The sequence below is a fragment of the Leiobunum rupestre genome, chromosome 6 (genome assembly GCF_980474605.1).
Source record: "Leiobunum rupestre chromosome 6, qqLeiRupe1.1.hap1, whole genome shotgun sequence".
In the NCBI taxonomy this organism is placed as follows: domain Eukaryota; kingdom Metazoa; phylum Arthropoda; class Arachnida; order Opiliones; family Sclerosomatidae; genus Leiobunum; species Leiobunum rupestre.
In genome coordinates, this window is record NC_143389.1 from 48,786,527 (window position 1) to 48,814,108 (window position 27,582).

At 33.3% G+C, this 27,582-nt stretch overlaps 2 protein-coding genes across 6 annotated transcripts in view; one reads left to right on the plus strand and one right to left on the minus strand.

The window, feature by feature from the left end:
* Nucleotides 1–27,582, minus strand: part of LOC149941316 (adenosylhomocysteinase-like 1) — a 92,146-nt gene that overhangs the window by 59,934 nt on the left and 4,630 nt on the right. The window contains exon 1 of one of the 4 annotated variants that reach the window (XM_090178641.1): nt 25,448–26,146. The exons of 2 other annotated variants lie outside the window; for them this stretch is intronic. In XM_090178641.1, the coding sequence (XP_090034767.1) occupies nt 25,448–25,927 (480 nt within the window). In that variant the 5' untranslated portion in view covers nt 25,928–26,146. Of the gene's footprint in view, nt 1–14,208; nt 14,667–25,447; nt 26,147–27,582 lie in introns of those variants that run through there. One more of the 4 variants, XM_090178642.1, reaches the window with a different exon arrangement.
* LOC149941318 (protein Abitram) overlaps nt 1–27,582 on the plus strand; it is a 38,318-nt gene that overhangs the window by 4,743 nt on the left and 5,993 nt on the right. The window contains exon 1 of one of the 2 annotated variants that reach the window (XM_090178649.1): nt 26,547–26,655. The exons of the other annotated variant lie outside the window; for it this stretch is intronic. The gene's annotated coding sequence lies outside the window, so the exon portion shown is untranslated. Of the gene's footprint in view, nt 1–26,546; nt 26,656–27,582 lie in introns of those variants that run through there. 2 annotated transcript variants of the gene reach the window in all.

Here is a 27,582-nt window from a genome sequence, read left to right on the forward strand (position 1 = left end):
TAACTGGTTACAAAAAGTCACTAAGCGGATTCGTGCCATTACCGTGTCAAAGTTTACATTTGAAATTCAAATGGAGTTTAATTGTAAACGATTATCCCTAGCGTGAATAGATAACCTCGGAATAAAAAACAAGAAATAGTAATACGCCTAAGGAGTGAAATTACGTTAAGTGTTTATTCCTGTCCAACAATGATATCACGGAGTCGGAAAATTGCGGGGGAGATAACCTTGGACCATCTCCCGCTCGCCTCCGAAAAAGAGATTTCCTCCAAATGGGAATTTTCCGACAACATTAATAAATGGCGAGATTATATTCCAGAAACTATAGCGTCCGCCAACGAAACATTCTCACGGTCGTTATTTTAGCGCGCGTTCAAAAGTATGGATTTCATTTTTTTTTTGTTTTCAAATAAACGAGTTTTTCAAACAATGGGAAATACCAAAGTACGCCTACACCGAAAAAGCCCGTTCGGGATGGCACGACCGAGTGCCGCTTTTAATTGATTTAAATTAATTACGTTTTAATTCTTATTAACGGGTATTATAAAGCGAATTGGTTCGAATTCGCGATTAACAATAAAAATCAGTGGAGCTCGAAATTGTAAAATGAGCCATTATAGCGTATCTTTCAGTTTATTTCAATTTCACCAGGAAATGAAAATAATTTACCCGTTAAAGGCCGACTACATAAATCTTCGGTTTACTCTGTCTTTCATTGGAAGTCGGCTGACTGCATGGCACACGTGTATTGCAGTCAGCCGACTTCCAGTGAAAGACAGTAAACCGAATATTTATGTAGTCGGCCTTTAAAGGGAATATAACCTAAAAAAAACAATCTTTATGGAAGATCCCTTCAATTTTTAAAATTTATCTGTACAGTGGCGCCAAACATTTTTAAAGCCAAAGGCATGAGTGGCCAGAGCTGCAAACGTTGGTGTTCCACACCAAATACCCGAGGTTGTATTCCCTTTAAAGTATCAATTTTATGTTTGATACAGGGTATCCAAAAAGTCTACCCCGGGTTTTAATTTTAACGCTGTGACGAAACTTTAAGGAAATTTTTTAATTATTATTTTAGTTTTTCAAAATTAAACGTCTTTTTCCAATATCAATAACAAATATATTTGTAATTTTTTTACTATTTAACTTTAATTTTTGCCCAATTAATAGGGTAGTTAAATCACCCTCTTGCAAACGCGTAGGGGTAATTTGTAGGAGATTAGATACAGCTACAAGTTTCCCGTTCAAGTTTTCGAGCGTTGGCTTAACCTGTCTAATAGCTCTTTCAGTCGAATTGATAGACTTAAATAAAATTAAATTTAACTACTATTTAATATTTTTAGGTTGATCGAGATTTTCTTGGTAATGAAATTGTTTTATAATCTATATTTCTTTTTTTTTTAAATCCGTTAAAATACAATCGGTCGGACTAAAAGTGTACTCTTTTAACCCTAAATCGTTTTATTCACCTGTCCCGGGGATGAGAATTACTCCGCGGCTCCGCCCCACTAACTATTCGCTTGTTCCGGAGTATTGGGGCTACTCTTTTTACTCCTTCTGAAAAGGAGGTGTAAAGGAATAAATCTGATTTTGTCGTCTGTTAGCCAGAATTTATCCGCTAAAAAGGCCACAGGCAGCCATTTTGGAAAAACGTTTTTACTATTATCTCCACAGAATTGTAGTAAAATGACGTCATAGCCTTACCAGGGCTCCCAGCGATTTTTTTTTAAATATTATAGGAATTATAGGAAAATTCATAGAATATATAGGAATTTATAGGAACATTTTTAGCCAAAAAAATAGGAATTTATAGGAGCATATAGGAATTATAGGCATTTATAGGAATTACCCTACTCCGAAATCCCCGAACAAGCGAAAAGAAACACCTAATATACGAATTAAAGCAATAATTTAAAAGCTCGGTGTGAACTCCACCCCAATTTATCGCTTTCAGTCAGTGGCCGCCTTCTTAACGATTCCGGTCGATCGTCGAAATTGCAACTAGCTCGCGGGAAAGGGTAAAGCGTGTTGTAGACTTAACCCGATTCCGCCTTTAACTGGAGTTTCGGACGGTAAACTTCAATTAAGAGATTAATGAACCCTGCCAAGAGAGAGAAACAGAAGGAGAAGGGGCATGGTTTGGGGGGTGCGAAACTGTTTAACAGGAGAAATTGAATTCCGAACGGGCGCGTCCAACCAGCGTGACCCAGTGACGTATAATTACGTAATTACGCGTAACCAAAATTACGCTGAAAGCCCAGAGAACCGTCAATTTTATCCCACAAAAAATCAAATAACCATAAAAGCGTTCAAATTGATTTGGGACATTTTTTCGCAAATATTCGTATTCGAGGTCTATTCGAACCCATTCATTATTGGAATTTCTTTTTTTTTTAAAAGAAAAAGGTCAACAATTGGGAAATAGTCGAGTACCACGCACTGAGAAGAGTTGGTGCAACCTTTAAAATGCGGAAGAAATATAAGGTAAAGTTAAGACCGATCCGATAAAATGTAGTGACGCTAAATAACAATTTTTACGCACAATTCTAAGGGATTGGTCACTGGTGGGTACTAGGCCCACGTACGTACAGCGTAGCCGATGCCGCTGTATTCAACATAACTCTCCAAGAATTAGGCTAAGAAGGGCTAGGGATATATTTATCGAAAGGAAATATTACGCCTTCGCTAGCCTGTTATAATTGATTTTTTTAAATCGGAGCCCAAAAAGTTATTCATTTTCCCTAGTGTTGTAGGTCGGAAAATTTTCCGGAAAATGACAGACCTTTTTTCCGGAAAATAAAAAATTAATTCCATGATTAGTCTAATATATTGTTTGCAAATTTAAATAAAGCGGAATTTTCTCCTCATTTTTTCGAATCTAAAAGTAAAACTAAACCTCTAGATTAGTTTAAGCGGATTAACAATGTAACACTATTAATATTTTGTAGTATGTTTACTGATATTAGATAATAAATAGCTAAAAACATTAAAAACCCTTAAAAAGTAATTTGTTTCAATTTTTTCTTTTTCCGTAAAATTAACAACACTAGTTTCTCCATTTAAGTGGTTTTTCGCGATTTTCAACTTAAATCTACATACTTTTTTAAATTAAGACCAACTTGATTGAAAATTATATTTTTATTTACTACTGATCATTTCTTAACTACGTTTTCGGTTTCATTAAGAAAATTTAAATTCCAGTGGGATTGCTGGCCAATTTTCGGGAACTCATAACCCGAGTACGCACTATTGTGATATTTGAATTTAATACCAATTGATACTGGTGCCATCCAATTCCAAAAAATATGGCTACCTTATTTCCAAAACCAGGTAACTCGAAAATCCGGTTTGTCTAAAAATTATTTAAAATAACGTATTCGTGTTCCGCTACCTTATTTCCAAAACCAAGTAACTCGAAAAACGCGGTTTTTCTAAATATTAATTTAAATTAACGTATTCGTGTTTCGCTACCTTATTTCCAAAACCAAGTAACTCAAAAAATTAAATTTCGAAAAAATTCCTCTTGGGTTTATTAAGTACAAAATGATTTAAAATCGGTCCAAATTTAAATTAAAAATTTAAAATATATTTAATACATCGGGGGATTGTGTGTACTGTGTATTTAAATGTCCGTGACATCTTGTTGTACTCGTACGAAATTTAGAATAGACGAAAAGTCTGCCTATAAAATAGTTGATAGAATATTTTATCTAGACCAGATAAAATTGCCTTTTATCTTCTAAAATTTCAACAAGAAAATCAGATAAGCGTGATAAAAAGAGAGGGGATTATCTACGTTGAAAAGGAGAATTTTTTCTTTAAATAAAAAGTGAAGAATTAACAAAGAGGATTTGATAATCCCTAGGCGTAATGAACGCACTACATACTATTAGGAACTCGACCTTCGTTTTTGTCGAGATAATAGAAGCTTCTATCACGGAGAAAGGAGGGACGGCAAACAATAGGGACATCATTTTCTCGTTAACATGCCTTATTGCGAGAGGTACATTTATTCGTCGTCACACAACACGCCTTCTTGCCACGAATAGTTAAAACATTTCTATGGGAGGGGAAGAAAACCGTATTTTCAGGGGCGGTAACTGGAACGGCTAATTATAATTCATTTATGGATTTATTAAATACTGGATACGTTACCGGACAGTTTACGTCGAAATTGAGCAGAATGTATAGTCTGCGAAGGTTACGGATAGCCAATAAAAGGGTTTTAAACTCGGGTGACCTTGATGACGACGAGATTTCCTTTTATGATATATTGACGTCGGCAGAAAAAATGTGATGAATTTAAAGGATAACGAACGCCAAACACACGAGCAGAAGCAGAACGAAAATATCTACAACAATTCGAATGTTTAAGGGACGGATTAAATTTATGTTATTTTGGATTATTTCAGGATATAAACAGGCGACAATCCCGATTACAACAAAAATACTTTTGTTTACCGAAACGGTGAAATTCTTTTGACATTGTTTTTTATTATTATTATTTTTTTTTTAACGTTTTGAAAAAAAAAAACTTTCTAAAGCTTAAACAGTGTTGCCAGAAAATTCAGATTCAAATTCCCTGACCATTTTAAGAGATTTTTCCTGACTTTTTCAGGCCAAATTTTTATTTATATTCTACTTTTATCAGAAGTTAATATATTTAAATGTACTTATATTTCAGTAAAAAGGTTATTTTTTTTACAAATTCTTCAAATTCCCCGACTTTTATCTGAATTTTTACAAATTCTTAAAATTCCCTGACTTTTCCCTGAATTTTTACAAATTCTTAAAATTCCCCGACTTTTCCCTGAATTTTAACAAATTCTTAAAATTCCCCGACTTTTCCTTGACATTTTAGGCCAATTTTTAAATTCCCTGACGTTTGGCAACCCTGTTACATGTCGCTTAAAAATATAGAATATAAATAGCAACTATAATTTGATAAGGTTTAAAAATGTATCTAAAGGTCTTAGAGCTAGGGGTTAGCGCGGGGTACTTCCGGTAAATATACATTTCAAAGGACAAAGCTTAAATCATAACATGACCGGAAGTTACTACGCCCAAGATACCCAGAGACAATAAATCATTCAATTTGCTATTCCTTTTATATATTTTCTATCGATGAATCAAGTATTAATTTGATTTATTTTCTGGGGAGGAAAGTATAAAGTATTCGATGTTTATTCGAGACCGAAACGAGTCTAGGTGACGTAACGGCGCTAGCTTCTCAGAGGTTGCGCCTATGATCTAGGCAGGGCTCCCACCAAAATCTTAAAACAAAATATGGAAATAGGGGATTTTTCAGGCTAGAAATAGAGTGAAATAGGAACCAAATATTAAACTTAAATTTTTACAAAAATTACTTTTAAAATAGGATATTTCTAAAACTGACTTAGTTTTAATTTGTAAAAATATCTTTTTTACTCAAAATTATTTAGTTCATTCTGAATTTTACCGAGTATTTAAATTTAGCCGAGCTCGTGGCGCCACCTAACCTAATGTAGTAAATTATAGAGCTCTATAATCGTTAATCGATACAATTCTGGTTCAATATTATAAGCCGATGGTACTTTTCAGCAAATTTACTAGAAATAGGGTAATTTAGGTACCAAATTCCGATTTTAAGGTGGTTTAGGGACGTCGAAAAAAAGTAGGGGCTTTTAGGTATTTTAGGGACCTGGTGGGGCTAGCCCTGTCTAGGGTCAAATTAAAAAGTCAGAAGAAAGTTTTTTCTTAAATAAACTTATAAAACTATGTATCAATATTCATAGATTCCAATTTACGAATAACGATGAGGTTTCAATGGCGAACGAAAGGGGGCGTAGCGTTAGTTTTCGGTCACGAATAGCTTTGTGACTTTTTTACTTTTGTTTTACACCTATTATTGTAACAAATATCTAGCTTAGTTCCAAAACCAAATAACTGGACTTAACGAAATTATTTATTTTGCCGTTTTCTATAATTCCAAAGCATTGCGTAATACTATAAAACTTAGTAAACATTTTTTAACTGAAATTTAATATTTGTAGATACCTGATTTTGCAAATGAGGTAGCGAAAGGATACATAAAAGACTGATACCACCACGATATAAAGTACGGGTATAACACGAAGAAATTCTTAACGCCGTTGAACCCTTTATCGATTTTCATAAGGTGTGGTGTGTCTAGCAGTACTTTCGTCTAAAAAGATTGATTAAAAAAAAGGCGATCGTCGCACGATATCTTATCTCAAACCGACGAAAAGAATATTATTAGGTAATCACACCTAATGAAGTCTTCGGATTTCGGGTTATTTTAATATTGTGATAGTTACTAAGCCCCAGTTTAAAAATAACGTTATCAAATCCTGTTCTTTTTTAAAAGTTAACAAACCCTGTTTTTTAAAGTTAACAAACCCTGTTTTTTAAAGTTAACAAACCCTGTTTTTTAAAGTTAACAAACCCTGTTTTTTAAAGTTAACAAACCCTGTTTTTTAAAGTTAACAAACCCTGTTTTTTAAAGTTAACAAACCCTGTTTTTTAAAGTTAACAAACCCTGTTTTTTAAAGTTAACAAACCCTGTTTTTTAAAGTTAACAAACCCTGTTTTTTAAAGTTAACAAACCCTGTTTTTTTTTAAGTTATCAAACCCTGTTTTTTAAAGTTATCAAACCCTGTTTTTTTTAAGTTAACAAACCCTGTTTTTTTTAAGTTATCAAACCCTGTTTTTCAAAAAGTTATCAAACCCTGTTTTTCAAAAAGTTATCAAACCCTGTTTTTCAAAAAGTTATCAAACCCTGTTTTTTTAAAGTTATCAAACCCTGTTTTTTTTAAAGTTATCAAACCCTGTTTTTTTTAAAGTTATCAAACCCTGTTTTTTTTAAGTTATCAAACCCTGTTTTTCAAAAAGTTATCAAACCCTGTTTTTCAAAAAGTTATCAAACCCTGTTTTTTTTAAAGTTATCAAACCCTGTTTTTTTTAAAGTTATCAAACCCTGTTTTTTTTAAAGTTATCAAACCCTGTTTTTTTAAAGTTATCAAACCCTGTTTTTTTTAAGTTATCAAACCCTGTTTTTTTTAAGTTATCAAACCCTGTTTTTTTAAGTTATCAAACCCTGTTTTTCAAAAAGTTATCAAACCCTGTTTTTTTAAGTTATCAAACCCTGTTTTTTTAAGTTATCAAACCCTGTTTTTTTTAAGTTATCAAACCCTGTTTTTTTTAAGTTATCAAACCCTGTTTTTCAAAAAGTTATCAAACCCTGTTTTTTTAAGTTATCAAACCCTGTTTTTTTAAGTTATCAAACCCTGTTTTTTTTAAGTTATCAAACCCTGTTTTTTTTAAAGTTATCAAACCCTGTTTTTTTTAAAGTTATCAAACCCTGTTTTTTTTAAGTTATCAAACCCTGTTTTTCAAAAAGTTATCAAACCCTGTTTTTCAAAAAGTTATCAAACCCTGTTTTTTTTAAAGTTATCAAACCCTGTTTTTTTTAAAGTTATCAAACCCTGTTTTTTTTAAAGTTATCAAACCCTGTTTTTTTAAAGTTATCAAACCCTGTTTTTTTTAAGTTATCAAACCCTGTTTTTTTTAAGTTATCAAACCCTGTTTTTTTAAGTTATCAAACCCTGTTTTTCAAAAAGTTATCAAACCCTGTTTTTTTAAGTTATCAAACCCTGTTTTTTTAAGTTATCAAACCCTGTTTTTTTTTAAAGTTATCAAACCCTGTTTTTTTTAAAGTTATCAAACCCTGTTTTTTTTAAGTTATCAAACCCTGTTTTTTTAAAGTTATCAAACCGTTTTTTTAAAGTTATCAAACCCTGTTTTTTTTAAGTTATCAAACCCTGTTTTTTTTAAAGTTATCAAACCCTGTTTTTTTTAAAGTTATCAAACCCTGTTTTTTTTAAGTTATCAAACCCTGTTTTTTTAAAGTTATCAAACCCTGTTTTTTAAAGTTAACAAACCCTGTTTTTTAAAGTTAACAAACCCTGTTTTTTAAAGTTAACAAACCCTGTTTTTTAAAGTTAACAAACCCTGTTTTTTAAAGTTAACAAACCCTGTTTTTTTTTAAGTTATCAAACCCTGTTTTTTAAAGTTATCAAACCCTGTTTTTTAAAGTTATCAAACCCTGTTTTTTTTAAGTTAACAAACCCTGTTTTTTTTAAGTTATCAAACCCTGTTTTTCAAAAAGTTATCAAACCCTGTTTTTCAAAAAGTTATCAAACCCTGTTTTTTTTAAAGTTATCAAACCCTGTTTTTTTTAAAGTTATCAAACCCTGTTTTTTTTAAAGTTATCAAACCCTGTTTTTTTTAAGTTATCAAACCCTGTTTTTCAAAAAGTTATCAAACCCTGTTTTTCAAAAAGTTATCAAACCCTGTTTTTTTTAAAGTTATCAAACCCTGTTTTTTTTAAAGTTATCAAACCCTGTTTTTTTTAAAGTTATCAAACCCTGTTTTTTTAAAGTTATCAAACCCTGTTTTTTTTAAGTTATCAAACCCTGTTTTTTTTAAGTTATCAAACCCTGTTTTTTTAAGTTATCAAACCCTGTTTTTCAAAAAGTTATCAAACCCTGTTTTTTTAAGTTATCAAACCCTGTTTTTTTAAGTTATCAAACCCTGTTTTTTTAAGTTATCAAACCCTGTTTTTTTTAAGTTATCAAACCCTGTTTTTTTTAAGTTATCAAACCCTGTTTTTCAAAAAGTTATCAAACCCTGTTTTTTTAAGTTATCAAACCCTGTTTTTTTAAGTTATCAAACCCTGTTTTTTTTAAGTTATCAAACCCTGTTTTTTTTAAAGTTATCAAACCCTGTTTTTTTTAAAGTTATCAAACCCTGTTTTTTTTAAGTTATCAAACCCTGTTTTTCAAAAAGTTATCAAACCCTGTTTTTCAAAAAGTTATCAAACCCTGTTTTTCAAAAAGTTATCAAACCCTGTTTTTTTTAAAGTTATCAAACCCTGTTTTTTTTAAAGTTATCAAACCCTGTTTTTTTTAAAGTTATCAAACCCTGTTTTTTTAAAGTTATCAAACCCTGTTTTTTTTAAGTTATCAAACCCTGTTTTTTTTAAGTTATCAAACCCTGTTTTTTTAAGTTATCAAACCCTGTTTTTCAAAAAGTTATCAAACCCTGTTTTTTTAAGTTATCAAACCCTGTTTTTTTAAGTTATCAAACCCTGTTTTTTTTTAAAGTTATCAAACCCTGTTTTTTTTAAAGTTATCAAACCCTGTTTTTTTAAAGTTATCAAACCGTTTTTTTAAAGTTATCAAACCGTTTTTTTTAAAGTTATCAAACCGTTTTTTTTAAAGTTATCAAACCCTGTTTTTTTAAAGTTATCAAACCCTGTTTTTTTTAAGTTATCAAACCCTGTTTTTTTTAAGTTATCAAACCCTGTTTTTTTAAGTTATCAAACCCTGTTTTTTTAAGTTATCAAACCCTGTTTTTTTTAAGTTATCAAACCCTGTTTTTTTTAAGTTATCAAACCCTGTTTTTCAAAAAGTTATCAAACCCTGTTTTTCAAAAAGTTATCAAACCCTGTTTTTTTTAAAGTTATCAAACCCTGTTTTTTTTAAAGTTATCAAACCCTGTTTTTCAAAAAGTTATCAAACCCTGTTTTTCAAAAAGTTATCAAACCCTGTTTTTCAAAAAGTTATCAAACCCTGTTTTTTTTAAAGTTATCAAACCCTGTTTTTTTTAAAGTTATCAAACCCTGTTTTTTTTAAAGTTATCAAACCCTGTTTTTTTTAAAGTTATCAAACCCTGTTTTTTTTAAAGTTATCAAACCCTGTTTTTTTAAAGTTATCAAACCCTGTTTTTTTTAAGTTATCAAACCCTGTTTTTTTTAAAGTTATCAAACCCTGTTTTTTTAAAGTTATCAAACCCTGTTTTTTAAAGTTAACAAACCCTGTTTTTTAAAGTTAACAAACCCTGTTTTTTAAAGTTAACAAACCCTGTTTTTTAAAGTTAACAAACCCTGTTTTTTAAAGTTAACAAACCCTGTTTTTTTTTAAGTTATCAAACCCTGTTTTTTAAAGTTATCAAACCCTGTTTTTTTTAAGTTAACAAACCCTGTTTTTTTTAAGTTATCAAACCCTGTTTTTCAAAAAGTTATCAAACCCTGTTTTTCAAAAAGTTATCAAACCCTGTTTTTCAAAAAGTTATCAAACCCTGTTTTTTTTAAAGTTATCAAACCCTGTTTTTTTTAAAGTTATCAAACCCTGTTTTTTTTAAAGTTATCAAACCCTGTTTTTTTTAAGTTATCAAACCCTGTTTTTCAAAAAGTTATCAAACCCTGTTTTTCAAAAAGTTATCAAACCCTGTTTTTTTTAAAGTTATCAAACCCTGTTTTTTTTAAAGTTATCAAACCCTGTTTTTTTTAAAGTTATCAAACCCTGTTTTTTTAAAGTTATCAAACCCTGTTTTTTTTAAGTTATCAAACCCTGTTTTTTTTAAGTTATCAAACCCTGTTTTTTTAAGTTATCAAACCCTGTTTTTCAAAAAGTTATCAAACCCTGTTTTTTTAAGTTATCAAACCCTGTTTTTTTAAGTTATCAAACCCTGTTTTTTTAAGTTATCAAACCCTGTTTTTTTTAAGTTATCAAACCCTGTTTTTTTTAAGTTATCAAACCCTGTTTTTCAAAAAGTTATCAAACCCTGTTTTTTTAAGTTATCAAACCCTGTTTTTTTAAGTTATCAAACCCTGTTTTTTTTAAGTTATCAAACCCTGTTTTTTTTAAAGTTATCAAACCCTGTTTTTTTTAAAGTTATCAAACCCTGTTTTTTTTAAGTTATCAAACCCTGTTTTTCAAAAAGTTATCAAACCCTGTTTTTCAAAAAGTTATCAAACCCTGTTTTTTTTAAAGTTATCAAACCCTGTTTTTTTTAAAGTTATCAAACCCTGTTTTTTTTAAAGTTATCAAACCCTGTTTTTTTAAAGTTATCAAACCCTGTTTTTTTTAAGTTATCAAACCCTGTTTTTTTTAAGTTATCAAACCCTGTTTTTTTAAGTTATCAAACCCTGTTTTTCAAAAAGTTATCAAACCCTGTTTTTTTAAGTTATCAAACCCTGTTTTTTTAAGTTATCAAACCCTGTTTTTTTTTAAAGTTATCAAACCCTGTTTTTTTTAAAGTTATCAAACCCTGTTTTTTTAAAGTTATCAAACCGTTTTTTTAAAGTTATCAAACCGTTTTTTTTAAAGTTATCAAACCGTTTTTTTTAAAGTTATCAAACCCTGTTTTTTTAAAGTTATCAAACCCTGTTTTTTTTAAGTTATCAAACCCTGTTTTTTTTAAGTTATCAAACCCTGTTTTTTTAAGTTATCAAACCCTGTTTTTTTAAGTTATCAAACCCTGTTTTTTTTAAGTTATCAAACCCTGTTTTTTTTAAGTTATCAAACCCTGTTTTTCAAAAAGTTATCAAACCCTGTTTTTCAAAAAGTTATCAAACCCTGTTTTTTTTAAAGTTATCAAACCCTGTTTTTTTTAAAGTTATCAAACCCTGTTTTTCAAAAAGTTATCAAACCCTGTTTTTCAAAAAGTTATCAAACCCTGTTTTTCAAAAAGTTATCAAACCCTGTTTTTTTTAAAGTTATCAAACCCTGTTTTTTTTAAAGTTATCAAACCCTGTTTTTTTTAAAGTTATCAAACCCTGTTTTTTTTAAAGTTATCAAACCCTGTTTTTTTTAAAGTTATCAAACCCTGTTTTTTTAAAGTTATCAAACCCTGTTTTTTTTAAGTTATCAAACCCTGTTTTTTTTAAAGTTATCAAACCCTGTTTTTTTAAAGTTATCAAACCCTGTTTTTTTTAAAGTTATCAAACCCTGTTTTTTTTAAAGTTATCAAACCCTGTTTTATTAAAGTTATCAAACCCTGTTTTTTTTAAGTTATCAAACCCTGTTTTTTTTAAAGTTATCAAACCCTGTTTTTCAAAAAGTTATCAAACCCTGTTTTTCAAAAAGTTATCAAACCCTGTTTTTTTTAAAGTTATCAAACCCTGTTTTTTTTAAGTTATCAAACCCTGTTTTTTTTAAAGTTATCAAACCCTGTTTTTTTTAAAGTTATCAAACCCTGTTTTTTTTAAAGTTATCAAACCCTGTTTTTTTTAAAGTTATCAAACCCTGTTTTTTTAAGTTATCAAACCCTGTTTTTTTAAGTTATCAAACCCTGTTTTTTTAAGTTATCAAACCCTGTTTTTTTTAAAGTTATCAAACCCTGTTTTTTTTAAAGTTATCAAACCCTGTTTTTTTTAAAGTTATCAAACCCTGTTTTTTTTAAGTTATCAAACCCTGTTTTTTTTAAGTTATCAAACCCTGTTTTTTTAAAGTTATCAAACCCTGTTTTTTTAAAGTTATCAAACCCTGTTTTTTTTTAAAGTTATCAAACCCTGTTTTTTTTAAGTTATCAAACCCTGTTTTTTTTAAGTTATCAAACCCTGTTTTTTTTAAAGTTATCAAACCCTGTTTTTTTTAAAGTTATCAAACCCTGTTTTTTTTAAGTTATCAAACCCCGGTTTAAAAAAAAAACAAAAAACCACAGGTTTAAGAATAATTTTCGCCGAAATAAACCCTTTTAAAACCGGTTTCATTTGTAAATTAATTCGAAATGAAGGGAAATATATAGTGGACTGTGTAATTAAATGAAACGAATTGAAAGCTATACTATATATTTTCTGAAAATTTTACTCTCTAGCCTTGGAAAATGAAGGTCCCCAGACGGTATTAAAATCATCATTAAAATTTCGAAGAAAGTGGAAATTCCGAATTTAAAGGAAATCGTAAAATATATTGTAATTTTGGGGGAAAATAATTTCACCCTCCCTCTCGCCACGATCAAGGTTTTCGGGTTTAAGGATCTCCGCTATTTTTCGAAAATAAAAAAGGACAGAAACCTTAATTGATTTATCCCTTAGAAATACATGGTTATATACATCCAAAGATTTAATTGAAGGAAAAGGTAATTAAAATTTATTGAAAATTAATTATTTTTAATGACTGTTCAATAAATTTTAGAGTCTTCGGCGCAAAATTATCTAAGTATAAAATTGGTATAAAATCAAACATTATCTTGATATAAAAAATTCCCAGGCCACACACATTTGGGTCAAAACCCGAAATATTAAATCGCGCTCTACCGTTAGCGAAAATTCGGAAATTTTATAACAAAAAATTATAATATAAAAATGTAAAAAAAAAAATAAATAGAAAATTGGCGAGGAAAGAATTGGGTTGAGAAAATTGCGAGGCTAAATTTAAATAAAACTTTTAAATTAAAGACGAAATCAGATAACGGGTTGCAAAAAAAATTTTCCCGGTGTAAGCGTTCCACGTAGAAGACATCCCAGAGTAGCGATAAATTTATTGGCTTCTCAAATATTATCATAATAACAATAAAAACTAATACGGCACGGGAGCTAAGTTTAAAAAAAAGGTCGGGTAACGTCTTTCCAGAAAGTATCAAAACTCTGTATAAATATTTCCAAAAACACTTCTCGAATTTCGAAGGAAAATTCCTACAAACCTCGGGATAAATATTCTACGAAAATCAATTTTAACCCTTATAAAATTCTCATTTAAAATATAAATCATATTCCACCATTGCTAATTTATGGGCGTTAAAAACGTTTTACACCTATATAGGTAAATTTGTAACTAATAGCAATATTGTTTGTATAAATATTTAAAAAAAAAACTTCTCGAATTTCGAAGGAAAATTCCTACAAATCTCGGGATAAATATTTTACGAAAATCAATTTGACCCTGATAAAATTCTCATATATTCAATATTTTATACCTATATAGGTAAATTTGTAACTAATAGAAATATTGTTTGTTATAATTTTATTCCAAATGCAAGACCAACTTTGCAATCCAATCACGGTGTTCGAATAAAGACACCCACATTAAAAACTAAAATTGTAATTGTTGAAATTTTATAATTTAAAAATTAAGTTGTTTTGGTTCGCCAATTAACATCACATACATAAACCTAATTAAGAGCTGTCAAACTGATAAAGCAACGATGAACTACATAAATATCTTACACGACGTCGAATGCGTAAATACAACGGACTGTAGCCGTTTATATAATAATGATAAAACATCAAATATTATTCCAAGACATAGTCAAATAAAGAAAAGAAAATCAACAGCTCATTCGCGACGAATAATAAATGAGGAAAAAACAATGAATCACTCGCCGGAAGTGGAAAAGGCAAAAATCTGAATAAGTAAAACTCACAGTGACACACAAGGTACACTCGTTAAAGTTTTTCAGGATGGATTCGGTCAAGGCTAGCGTTTGGTCAAGGGTCGACCGTTTGTCCATGGTGGTCGGAGCGGCGGCGAAAGTAACTTTCTTGTCCGTGACGGTCATTTTGGCGCCGCCGTTGGTCTCGCACTCCCACGTTTTCTTCTTCCAACTGAGCACTTTCAAATCGGACACTTCGCTGTAGGCCTGGTCAGCGAAGACCCGTTTGACCTTTAGCATTCGCGCCAGCGCCGCGCCGTTCTGTTTGAAAGAAACGGCGCGGGTCACTTCTTTGTTGGGCGAAAACTTCTCCGAGAAAGCGGCCGTCTTGACCGTCGGACACAGTTTCAGAATGGACAAGGGGCCCTTTTCGCCGTCGCTGGAACTCATTCGTATCGAATGCTCCAATAACCGCGATACACAGACAGAAAAACTAACACTCCGCGACTATCACGTCGAACGCCCAGCGAGAAAAAAAGGACTCGGCCGCAACCCCGACTAGCACGCGGTCGCTTCACTCACGAGCCGGCCCATCGTGGCTGTTGCGATATTTAAAATAGTCGAGTTCTTTTCGCCACGAGAATGTTATATTAAAAGGGGGGTGGAAACGGATTTAATGACGCGGGGGGGACGCCTTAGAGTGACGAGTTCAAAACGAAACGACAAATATAAAAAAAAAGATTTTCCTAACATTAGAGTTAAGAAAACGCGTACGAAGAAGCAATGCGGGAGAGCCCGGGGAGTAGGGGACACGCGTTGAGCCTGTCAGCGGCCTACAAAATGCTTCGAGCGAAAAGTTGGCGAAATACAGAAAGGTAGCCCCCCCCCCCCCCCCTCCAGAAGAACGGGGAAAAACACTTCAGCGAGACTCCCGTGTCAAGAATCACGTGTAGATACATTGCGTCATCGGGGGAAACCGACCAATAGCGATCGGCACACCGGCTTAAACGGACCAATAGGAGCAAAGAGCGCGAACGATAAAGCGTAAACAACGTTTCGCCTTGAAAAATAAATTATAAAGACGATATTACGACTAACCAGCTGTTTAAAGAGCAAACTGAAAATATTGCTTCCAAACATTCTATTATTATAATTACGGATGAGAGTGTAAATAGAAATTTTAAAATAGTGTTAATGCAACGGTTATCAAATTCCCCTAGCTTTGAAATAAACTTGAGAGGGAAAAAGTTCAGGTTTTCTAAATTAGATTTTGGGTAATTTTGTCGGACGGGAAAAAATTTAAAAAAAAACGATCAACAAGACTTTATTTTCCCCTTCAAATTACCACTAAGCGTAAATTACACGACGTAATGGAATTCTCAGTAACCGGCTGACTCCGGCGGCCTTCGCTAAATGATACAGAAATAGCGAGGGTTTATTGATTTTGCGATAGCGAAGGTCAGACGTACAGAAAATGGCCGCTTTTCGACTGCAGTTTCGTTTCTTAAGCTAACAGTATACACGCTGAGGAATACGTTACTATAAGTAACATTATAAATATAAGTATGACACTTTCTATTATTTAAATCTAGTGGTTTTTTTTCCGGAAAAATAAAATTCTTAAAAAATTTTCTGGAAATTATCCGCAAATCGGAAAAATACGAAATTGAAACAAATTACTTTTTAAGAGTTTTTAATTTTTTTTTAACTTTTAATCGATATAAAATAGTGTTACATTTTTAATCAGTTTAAAACGAGTCTAGAGGTTTAGTTTTACTTTTACATTCGAAAAAAGTTGAGGCGAAAATGCTGCTTTATTTAAATTTGCCAACAATATATTAGATCATATAATCAGATATAATCATGGTATGAAAACTTTTTATTTAAAAAAAAAGACTTACATCACTATTTAAATCAGTGTGTCAGAATTTATAGCCCGGTGTACCTAGTAACAAAGACCATACCACCGGAGGCCTATCATCATAGTGCCCTACGCCAGCGTCCACCAAGCCCGGACAGGTGACAAATCCAGCATGGGTAGCAGAACCCTACTACTGATGGTCTCACCTTTGACGCAAGCCACTCAACCCAGCAGAAGATGCAGCAATGGGTGGGCCAATCCCCACTTCGCACACAGCAGTGGGATTTAGAATGGATGCTCTAGCAACTCTACCTACGTAAGTAAGGAGCCAAGCCCTTTGGAGAGAGCTCCTAAAGGGGAACGACGAGCACACAGCAGCCCAAGTAACCCGGCACAGCTGGCACCGGAGATCCCGGTGGGCCCCAAAAGCCCGGGAAACAGGACCGCCGTGCCCGCATATGGAGGCCCGCCGCCCCACAGCAGGCTACCCAATCCGCCGAGGCGGCCAGCTTGCCTGGACCATCTCCGTTAGCCTGAACCGAAGTTCAGTATCCAGCCCAAACCTGACCGAAGTCGGAGGTGGAGTTAGGACCATTTGTTCATAGCTAACATCTCCCAGTTCGCCACCGCCCTTATGGGTTACAAGAGCCGGACCCCGACTCCCCGGTAAAGCCACCAGTTATTGCACACTCTAACCCATTTAGGGCCAGTAGCGCAGCCAGGGTAAAAAATTATTTTTGTCTCAAAATTAATTTAAATTAGCGTGTTAACATTTCGCTACCTTATGTCGAAAGCCAGGTAACTCGAAAATTTCAGTTTGTCTCAAAATTAATTTAAATTAACGTGTTTGTGTTTCGCTATCTTATTTCTAAAACCAGGTAACTCGAAAATTTCAGTCTGACTAAAAATTCATTTAAATTAACGTGTTTGCGTTTCGCTACCTTATTTCCAAAACCAGGTAACTCGAAAACCTAATTTCCGATCAAATTCCACTTGGGTTTATTAATTTAATGTACAAGATGATTGGAAATTTGTTCATATTTAAATTTAATATTTAAAATATAGTTAATACATTGCGGCGATTGTGTGTACTTTAATGTGACATCTTGTTTATTTCAATTTCAATTGTGTGCCATAGCTCTGTCTTGGATTTGCAACCGAACTGACTAGTATATTATCATCCTTGGGCATATTTAGACACTAAGGAGCTCTGTGTTAACTAAACCTTGATTGCGCAATAACACTTACAATCAATTCGGTTATTGTCATACTTATTCGGTATTATGTTACTTATGTTAATAGGTTAAAACGTATCCATAACAAATTAATATTTTGATGTCTACGCGCCAGAAGAAAATTATTCACTAAATAAGTACGTCACTGGATAGGCAATAAGATTTTCAGAAAACGTTCAAGTGTGAAGACGTCAAAAAATATAGATTTAAAATTTACCGATCAAGTATATCTTAGAAACCAAGTTTAGCAAGATGTTGAAATAGACTTCTGAAAATAAAAAAAAGCTTTTCCATTTTCACTTATCATTAACTTCGAGGATATACAATTAAAATACGTGACTCGAAATATTTAAATAAGATATTGCAAATCAATAAAATAATCGAAACGATAATGAAATTTTTCTATTACATTTTCTACGTTGACATTCCACTTTAGTAAACAAGGGTATCGAATTTCGTCGAATTTACCGAAATTTTTCAGCTAGAACAATAATCGCTTATTCATCGAATGACCTATTTTTCTATTATGTTTTTCTACAATGGCGTTGGCGTCTCTCCGCGCAATATAAAGTAGCTTAGCTAGTCTGGCAGGCTGGCTCGGAGGAAGAAAAATAAAGCTGAGTTAACAAGAGTGGCGTAGCGTAAATCCTTGATGGATAAAAAAAAAGTAATCGATAAGCAGCGCGTAATCTCAAAGAGAGGTAGAGGAAATACCGTTGATCAAACATTGATTATTGGCCGTACTCAATTATTTCCGTCAACATGTCATGACTGACTTTCATTCATGAAAATATTTGCCTTACAGACAGACAGACACAGTCAGTCTTTAAACAGGGTTGCCACCAAATTTTCAGATTCAAATTCTGACCATTTTAAGAAATTTTCCCTGACTTTAAAGGTCACATTTTCCATTTTTTATGTTACTTTTATCAGAAGTTAATAAATTAAAATGTACTATTCAATATAATATAGGAGATTTCCACCACAAGTATTGGCATTTCCTCGTATAACAGACACAGACAAACCCGTAACAGGGTTGCCACCAAATTTTCAAATTCCCTGGCTATTCCTGGTTTCCCTTGACCATTTTAAAATATTTTCCCTGACTTTTTAAAGCTTTATTTTATATTTTACTTTTATCAGAAATTAATAAGTTTAAATGGACTTCAATTTCATTAAACATTTATTGGAATGTTGAAAAAATGAGTAACTTTCAAGGAAATAAATAATCATAGAATTCGTCATAGATCTAGAGTAAAATTACCTTCAAAAAGTGCCAAGATAAAATAAAATTCCCTCACTTTTTACAAATTCTTAAAATTCCCTCACTTTTTACAAATTCTTAAAATTCCCTCACTTTTTACAAATTCTTAAAATTCCCTCACTTTTTACAAATTCTTAAAATTCCCTCACTTTTTACAAATTCTTAAAATTCCCTCACTTTTTACAAATTCTTAAAATTCCCTCACTTTTTACAAATTCTTAAAATTCCCTCACTTTTTACAAATTCTTAAAATTCCCTCACTTTTTACAAATTCTTAAAATTCCCTCACTTTTTACAAATTCTTAAAATTCCCTCACTTTTTACAAATTCTTAAAATTCCCTCACTTTTTACAAATTCTTAAAATTCCCTCACTTTTTACAAATTCTTAAAATTCCCTCACTTTTTACAAATTCTTAAAATTCCCTCACTTTTTACAAATTCTTAAAATTCCCTCACTTTTTACAAATTCTTAAAATTCCCTCACTTTTTACAAATTCTTAAAATTCCCTCACTTTTTACAAATTCTTAAAATTCCCTCACTTTTTACAAATTCTTAAAATTCCCTCACTTTTTACAAATTCTTAAAATTCCCTCACTTTTTACAAATTCTTAAAATTCCCTCACTTTTTACAAATTCTTAAAATTCCCTCACTTTTTACAAATTCTTAAAATTCCCTCACTTTTTACAAATTCTTAAAATTCCCTCACTTTTTACAAATTCTTAAAATTCCCTCACTTTTTACAAATTCTTAAAATTCCCTCACTTTTTACAAATTCTTAAAATTCCCTCACTTTTTACAAATTCTTAAAATTCCCTCACTTTTTACAAATTCTTAAAATTCCCTCACTTTTTACAAATTCTTAAAATTCCCTCACTTTTTACAAATTCTTAAAATTCCCTCACTTTTTACAAATTCTTAAAATTCCCTCACTTTTTACAAATTCTTAAAATTCCCTCACTTTTTACAAATTCTTAAAATTCCCTCACTTTTTACAAATTCTTAAAATTCCCTCACTTTTTACAAATTCTTAAAATTCCCTCACTTTTTACAAATTCTTAAAATTCCCTCACTTTTTACAAATTCTTAAAATTCCCTCACTTTTTACAAATTCTTAAAATTCCCTCACTTTTTACAAATTCTTAAAATTCCCTCACTTTTTACAAATTCTTAAAATTCCCTCACTTTTTACAAATTCTTAAAATTCCCTCACTTTTTACAAATTCTTAAAATTCCCTCACTTTTTACAAATTCTTAAAATTCCCTCACTTTTTACAAATTCTTAAAATTCCCTCACTTTTTACAAATTCTTAAAATTCCCTCACTTTTTACAAATTCTTAAAATTCCCTCACTTTTTACAAATTCTTAAAATTCCCTCACTTTTTACAAATTCTTAAAATTCCCTCACTTTTTACAAATTCTTAAAATTCCCTCACTTTTTACAAATTCTTAAAATTCCCTCACTTTTTACAAATTCTTAAAATTCCCTCACTTTTTACAAATTCTTAAAATTCCCTCACTTTTTACAAATTCTTAAAATTCCCTCACTTTTTACAAATTCTTAAAATTCCCTCACTTTTTACAAATTCTTAAAATTCCCTCACTTTTTACAAATTCTTAAAATTCCCTCACTTTTTACAAATTCTTAAAATTCCCTCACTTTTTACAAATTCTTAAAATTCCCTCACTTTTTACAAATTCTTAAAATTCCCTCACTTTTTACAAATTCTTAAAATTCCCTCACTTTTTACAAATTCTTAAAATTCCCTCACTTTTTACAAATTCTTAAAATTCCCTCACTTTTTACAAATTCTTAAAATTCCCTCACTTTTTACAAATTCTTAAAATTCCCTCACTTTTTACAAATTCTTAAAATTCCCTCACTTTTTACAAATTCTTAAAATTCCCTCACTTTTTACAAATTCTTAAAATTTCCTCACTTTTTACAAATTCTTAAAATTCCCTCACTTTTTACAAATTCTTAAAATTTCCTCACTTTAAGGCCCATTTTCATAGTCCCCGACTTTAGGACCCATTTTTAAATTCCCCGACTTTCCTTGACGTGTGGCAACCCTGTAGAAATATGAAATCGGGGCATATCTGAGATCAACACGAAAAATGCGCTCCGAAACCTCAAAATCCGTTCGATTTCTAAAATTACTTTGCAAAATTTCCGGTCCCTAAAAGCTAGTAACTACTGGAGATAGCAATACCCCCCCCCCCCCCTCCGGGCAGCACGGGTTCCGGTAATTTATCTGGTCAAAGAATTAATTTTCACGTATAGGGCGCAATCTCTAGTCAGTAGTAAAAATAATAATGGAAACTCATCGCGTTGTTTTCGACCAAATTAGAAAATTAAGATCTTAATTTTTTACATATCGTTTTTATTTTCAAAGATTTTGATACTGTTTTTACTTTGTTATTATTGTGAAAACTACCTTTCCCTAATTAAATCTCAAATTCTAAAAAAATAATTTTTCAGACTCTGAAAAAAGTCGTGGGAAATATATTTTTCAAACTCCGAAAAAAGTTGTGGAAAAAGATACTTTTCAGATGCTGAATAATAATTGGGGTGAAAAAGCTACTTAGAGATTCTGAACAATAATTAATTAATATTAATAATTACTCTTCGTTCAGATTTTTGAAAAAAGGACAAATAACGAAACTATAGATTTATTTTAACTAAATTATGCCAAAAAATAACTTGGCTTTTAAAGATCATATTTTAAATAATTATTATTAGGATTTGAACTCGCAAGGTAACCATGTAGCCGAGTGTAGAAGTAGCTTTATTCTGCTCCATCTACACACCTACGAGTTCCCTCTACGTGCTCTTGAGGCGTGCCTCAACCTTCCTATTGTTTGTCCAAAACCGAAAAAAAGAGGAATTTATATTATAATATTAATATAAATAATTCTATGAAAATTATTCAACGTTAAAATAATATAAAGTTTGTTTATCTATGTTAACCACCCTTCGGGCGTAGCTTTGAGTGTAGTAAATTTTACCCCCCCCCCCCTTGACTAATTTGTCGCTACGCTACTGGCGTATTGTTCAATATCGTAGCTCGAAAAGCACGATAAAAATATTACTATAAAAGTATTGCATTTCCCTAACAACACAAAATTCTTCAATATCTTTCCTATACGAAATGATTTCCTCTATCCCCCTACATTGCATTACTGTTTATCATAAAGGAAATATTAATCAACACCGAAATAGATACTCTTTTTTTCCAGCCCCGGAATACGACGGCTTTGGGAAAAATCGAATTCATTTTCCCTGACGAAGACTCTGGCGCCATCTATCTCGGTCGGAACTAACTATCGACGAAACAAGTTAGAAAATTAAAATAAACATAACAGGAGGTCGTAAAAGGTAAACAGAACGGTCAGCGAGTTTGTAAAAGTCGCGTAAAACCGCGATTAACACTAATCTTATCAGTTTCACACTTTTATTCCAATATACACATTAATATATAATCAGTCCATAGATAAAAATAATATTAGCGCTATCGCGACGCGAAATCCCTTCAATAACACTTTCCTGACGTAAATTGTCGGGCTAATTTACGAGGAAAGAAACAAACATTATTACGTATCAAAGAATTCGCCGCCGCCAATAAAAGTAATCGACGAACAGGGCGTTTTACATAACGAAACCAGGCCTAAAACAAACAGGGCTGCGGTTGCATTCGGAACTAGTTCGTGTAGGACCAGAAGGGGCTAAATTTCTAGATTTCCTATACGTTCGACAGTCGATACACGATTACTTCGATACGAGCGAGAATTAGGCCGGTGGAGTGCCCCCACGTCTCCCCAATCACGTACTTTGACCAAGCATTGATGTATTTATACTTTAGCAGGATTACTATACGCTGGGATAATCCGCCGACGCCATGGTCGAATTCCCCCACCCGCACGAAAAAAGGGGGAAAGGTTTAACGGCAGCGTCACGCGCTTCCAGAGTTGCCAGACGTACGATAATTATCGGTAAAGTCGATAAATTCGAGATAATTTTTGAGACGTAAGATATTTTAAATGACGTACTATATAGTACGCAATTTTCGATAATTCAGCTCACGAGTACGATAATGTACGATAATTTTTTTAATTGGCTGAAAACCAGTATAAACTGAGATTTTTAAACACAAGATTTCAATCGGTTATTAAAAAAAAATTATTTCACAAGTTTAACATTACTATTTCACACACAATTTAAATCTACCGCCTGTTTTCAGGCATACGATAATTTTTTCTGAGAGCGATAATTTTTTTGGCTGTGGTACGATAATTTGAGTTTCAGGAACTGGCAACCCTGCGCGCTTCAAAACGCGTCAGATGAAGGAACCAATAAGATACCGTGCTGATTTGATTTTTTTTAAAGGGGGAGGAGTTTATTCTTGGAGCCTTAGGGGGTGTTTGAGAAGGGGTAGTCATTCTCGATAAGTATAAATAAATACTATCTACGCGGAGTAAGAAGGGATGTGTTGACTGGAAGCAACAGGCGCCAAGGGGAATCCGATTAAATCGAGTAAAGTGTCGAGGAGCTTGACAGCGCGTCTAAAAAGGGTCGAAGAACTTATCAAAATCTCATCGTATCACTACCGCTGAAAATTGAAAAACCCGCCCAGATTTCGTCCAACAAACGTCACTTACAAGGAGACATCCCGAAGTGTAACCCACCGATTTTGTTCAAACTCGGGGGATTGGTAGACCTTCGTGTATCATGAAAAATCCTGAAGGGAATTTATTCAATGGGCAACCGTTTTGCCATGGCAACGAAAAATGTTTTTGACAACACAAAATATTAAATTTTTCCATTGAAAATAACATGGGATTTTGACCTCAAATTGATCAAAAGTTGATCAGTTTTGATGTTTTTTTTTGTCAATTAATATCTATTTTTTCTATTTTTGTAATTTTCGAAATTTTTAAATTTGTTAAAAATTTTCACAGGGGGGGGGGGGGGGGCGCCTAGGAATCGTTCAGAATCCCATGTTATTTTCAATAGGAAAATTTCCATTTTTTGTTGTCAAAAACATTTTTCGTTGCCATGGCAAAACGGTTGCCCATTGAATAAATTCCCTTTAGGATTTTTCATCATACATGAACGTCTACCAATCCCCCGAGTTTGAACAAAATCGGTGTGTTACACTTCGGGATGTCTCCTTGTTAGTCACTCCACGAATAAACGATGGAAAAATTGACTTTAATAAAAAGAAAAAGTTGTTTTTCGTTCGTTACGACCTCGCTGATAAGCGAATAACTTTCGATTATGGCTGTACACTCCTTTCGCGATCCTTAAGAAGACTGCCAGGTGGGTCAGGCTGAGGTCAAGTGCGTACGAACAAATCACGCGTTGTTGCAGCGAGGATGAATTCGGCGCCTTGATGGAGGAGACTATTTTTATCATTTCTTTACTGATATTACTATTAAGATTTACCGCGTGTGTCTGGTTTCAAATTACGGCGAAATTTGAAACGCGGTTCAAACTAATAGACTTGACAGAAAAATCGGCCCGGGGCAAAAAATTCATTTCCTCATAGTAGCGGAATTTTCACTTCATTGTAATTTCCACCAGCCCACCCATTAGCAAAAAAAAAACGTCAGTTCAACTACCTAAAATATCCTGAATATACGCTACTATAAATTGATAATTATATTTTACATAAGTGTGTCAGTCTTCCGGTTTCTGAACGTCATTTCTGGAATGATCAGAAATTTTTGGTGGACAAGGAGACTAGAGACTACCCGAAGTATTTATCTTCGATTTCGTTCAAACTCGGATCGTAAGTCTTCGTGTAACTTGATAATCGATAAAAGGGCGGACAAGCATGTAATTTCCTTTTGCCATGGCAACCGAAACTGTTTTTGACAACTTAAAACCTGATTTCATCTACGGAAATTAACGTGTATTTACCAATATTTAAACTTACTCATATTTAAACAAATTTACACATCCCAAATTTACCCATTTAATGTGTATTTACGACAATTTACTAATATAATGTGTATTTACCACAATTTACTAATATAATGTGTATTTACCACAATTTACTAATATAATGTTTATTTACCACAATTTACTAATATAATGTGTATTTACCACAATTTACTAATATAATGTGTATTTACCACAATTTACTAATATAATGTGTATTTACCACAATTTACTAATATAATGTGTATTTACCACAATTTACTAATATAATGTGTATTTACCACAATTTACTAATATAATGTGTATTTACCACAATTTACTAATATAATGTGTATTTACCACAATTTACTAATATAATGTGTATTTACCACAATTTACTAATATAATGTGTATTTACCACAATTTACTAATATAATGTGTATTTACCACAATTTACTAATATAATGTGTATTTACCCAAATTGACAGGTATTTACCACAATTTAAGTATATTTACCCATTTAATGTATTTACCACAATTTACACATTAATTAAACAAAATTTTGGATAAATCTTCGATTTTCCCATGTTAATTTCCGTAGAGAAAATCAGGGTTAAGCGGTCAAAAACATTTTCGGTTGCCATGGCAAAACGAAAGCCCATTCTTGTCCACCCTTTAAGCGATTTTCAATTTACACGAAAGTCTACTTACCGAGTTTGAACGAAATGGGGAGATAAACACCTCGGGTAGTCTCTTTTGTAAGTTATGAAACTTAATGAGCGCGCGCAGGGAACGGCGTCCAAGCGCTTTTAAGTTGCCAATTTTTGTCGCCAGAAGTCTCTACATACAGCTATCGGTAATTATTTCGACTGACTGACACACGTATGGAATATAGTTAGACACCATTGATACTCCTGATTAGAATCCCCCAAAAGTTTCGGTTCGCAACTACAACGTAATAATTCAATAAAAAAGCAATCAAAGGGGTGCGGGGTCCGGCCCATACCTTCGTTTTCCGGTGTTCCAAGGTATCCTCTTTGTCGATTTCGACCAAGTCCAAGTCCAAAAAGACATCGGACTCCGAATCGTCGGCTTGTCGGGCACTGTCATCGAACGAAACGCGCATTTTGGGTTTCGGGGCGGAACTACCTCCTCCGACGGACGCGGGTGGCGGCGGAGGCGGTATCTGAGGCACTGGGATTCTAATTTCGGTGTATTCCAGACCCGGGGACTCATGGTGTTGGTCGTCGGCCGTCGCGTGGTCCTCGTCTCCGGACAGAAGGGAGGCGGCTTCGGAAGGGGCTTTGAGCGGTCCAGACGCCTTGTTGATGACCACGGGTGACGGAGGGGGCGTCCGGGGCGCCGCCGAGCTGCCAAAGGGCCCGAACGAACCCCTTCGCCCGTCTCTGAAGAGCAACAACTCCTGGTAGTCGGCGCTTTTCCGACGCAATAAGTCCATAAAGCCTTTCTTCTTCGCCTTCTCCATAGCGATCGTAGTACCGGAATTCGAGGTGGTACTGCTACCGCAACTACTACTACTACTAGTACTAGTAGCGGGGAACGAGAGCGGCTTAGAGCTAGCTAATGACAACTCGTCCAAGGGATTGACGTAAATGGAAAAGGAATCGGTATTGCAAGGATTCCCTGTTAGGTCCGTCTCGCATCGCGTTTCTAGACGCTCCTCCAAACGAGCGCGACGCGAAATAACTCGCAAACTTTTAGGGCCACTAGACATCGGATACATAAACACGGGGCTCAAATTAAGAAGAACAAAATATAAATGATATCGAGGCTATAGACGGGGTAGGGAGGGAAAACTGTACAATCTGACGCTCGAGGCCGGCAGATATCACAGAGTTCTCGCTATATCTTATCTCTTCGACGTTCTCCAGCGCGCCCCGAGAAAAAGAGCCGAACTTTAACCCCACCAAGAAGAGGCTTCGGCTGCCCTTTGCCAAGAAGAAGGGCTGCCGAACCGGATAAGACGCGAGTATTTTTATAAGGGGATATAGCCACCCCAGGGCCAATAAACGAATAGAACTATTATCCACTTTGGGTCATAAAGATAAAATACTTTTATATAAACTAAAGGAGGATGCTTGTCTCGGATAAGAGACGCGTACCCAATACGTTCGGATTCAGTTCCGAAAGCGAAATCGCGCCAGAGCTAGGGACGCTAACCACCGCGCCAAAGATGGGACTTTTTCCGAAGAGGTATGATTTTCGATACTTCATCCGATAAATTAAATCGAGATAGGGTCTAAAAGAAACGGCTCGTCCTAGCTCGGGATACGTGTCCGATAATAAGAAATTTCGGGAAAGTTCCATGAAGACAGTGTATGGGCGTGATGAGGAATTACAGTCAGGAATTCCAAAACAGTCTTTGGTTGGCATACGTGTAAACGGGAGGGTGGGTGGAAAAGATGTTTCCGTACGACTACTATGGAAGCCGACTCTTTAATTACCAAGAATAATGAGGTTTACGCACGAGGGAGACACTTTTCTTTTCAACTTTACGTAACCCCGAAAAACTTTGGCGAGCCTATCCCTTCCGCCCCCTTTTACCAAAACAGAAACGCGTAATGAATTATGACGAAATAACAGGAACGACCGGATAGTCCATTAACAGTTTTCCCAATTACGTTAAGGTTCTTAACTAATCGACTACGAAAGACTTCGTTTAACACTCTACAAAAATTAATTCAGCAATTTGATAATACTCAATGCCTGTTGGGGCACAGACTATCTACCACAAGATGGACTCGCATCAACCTCGAAAAAAGATGTCTCAAAAGTGACGCAGCTGTTATTTACAGCAAACAGAAATTATCGCCTGAAAATTCATTATTTTACGAAAAACAAAAAAGTGGGGCGCGAGCAAGCTTCTACAATACATTTTTTATGATCACGCGTGCTCGTCATTGTACCTTTAAAACTTACTCTACTTGCCGTGAGATGGCGCGTTCTTAAAATGCCGCATCACATCAGAGACATAGACCAAATGAAATTACTACCAGCAAAAGTGACATAATTACCAAAAGTGTGACAATCCATGTACTTTCGTATGCTAAAGGTTTAATGAATGCTCGACTCGAGATCGACCACATAAAAGACTATTTATTGTCGCCTTTCTGAATATTT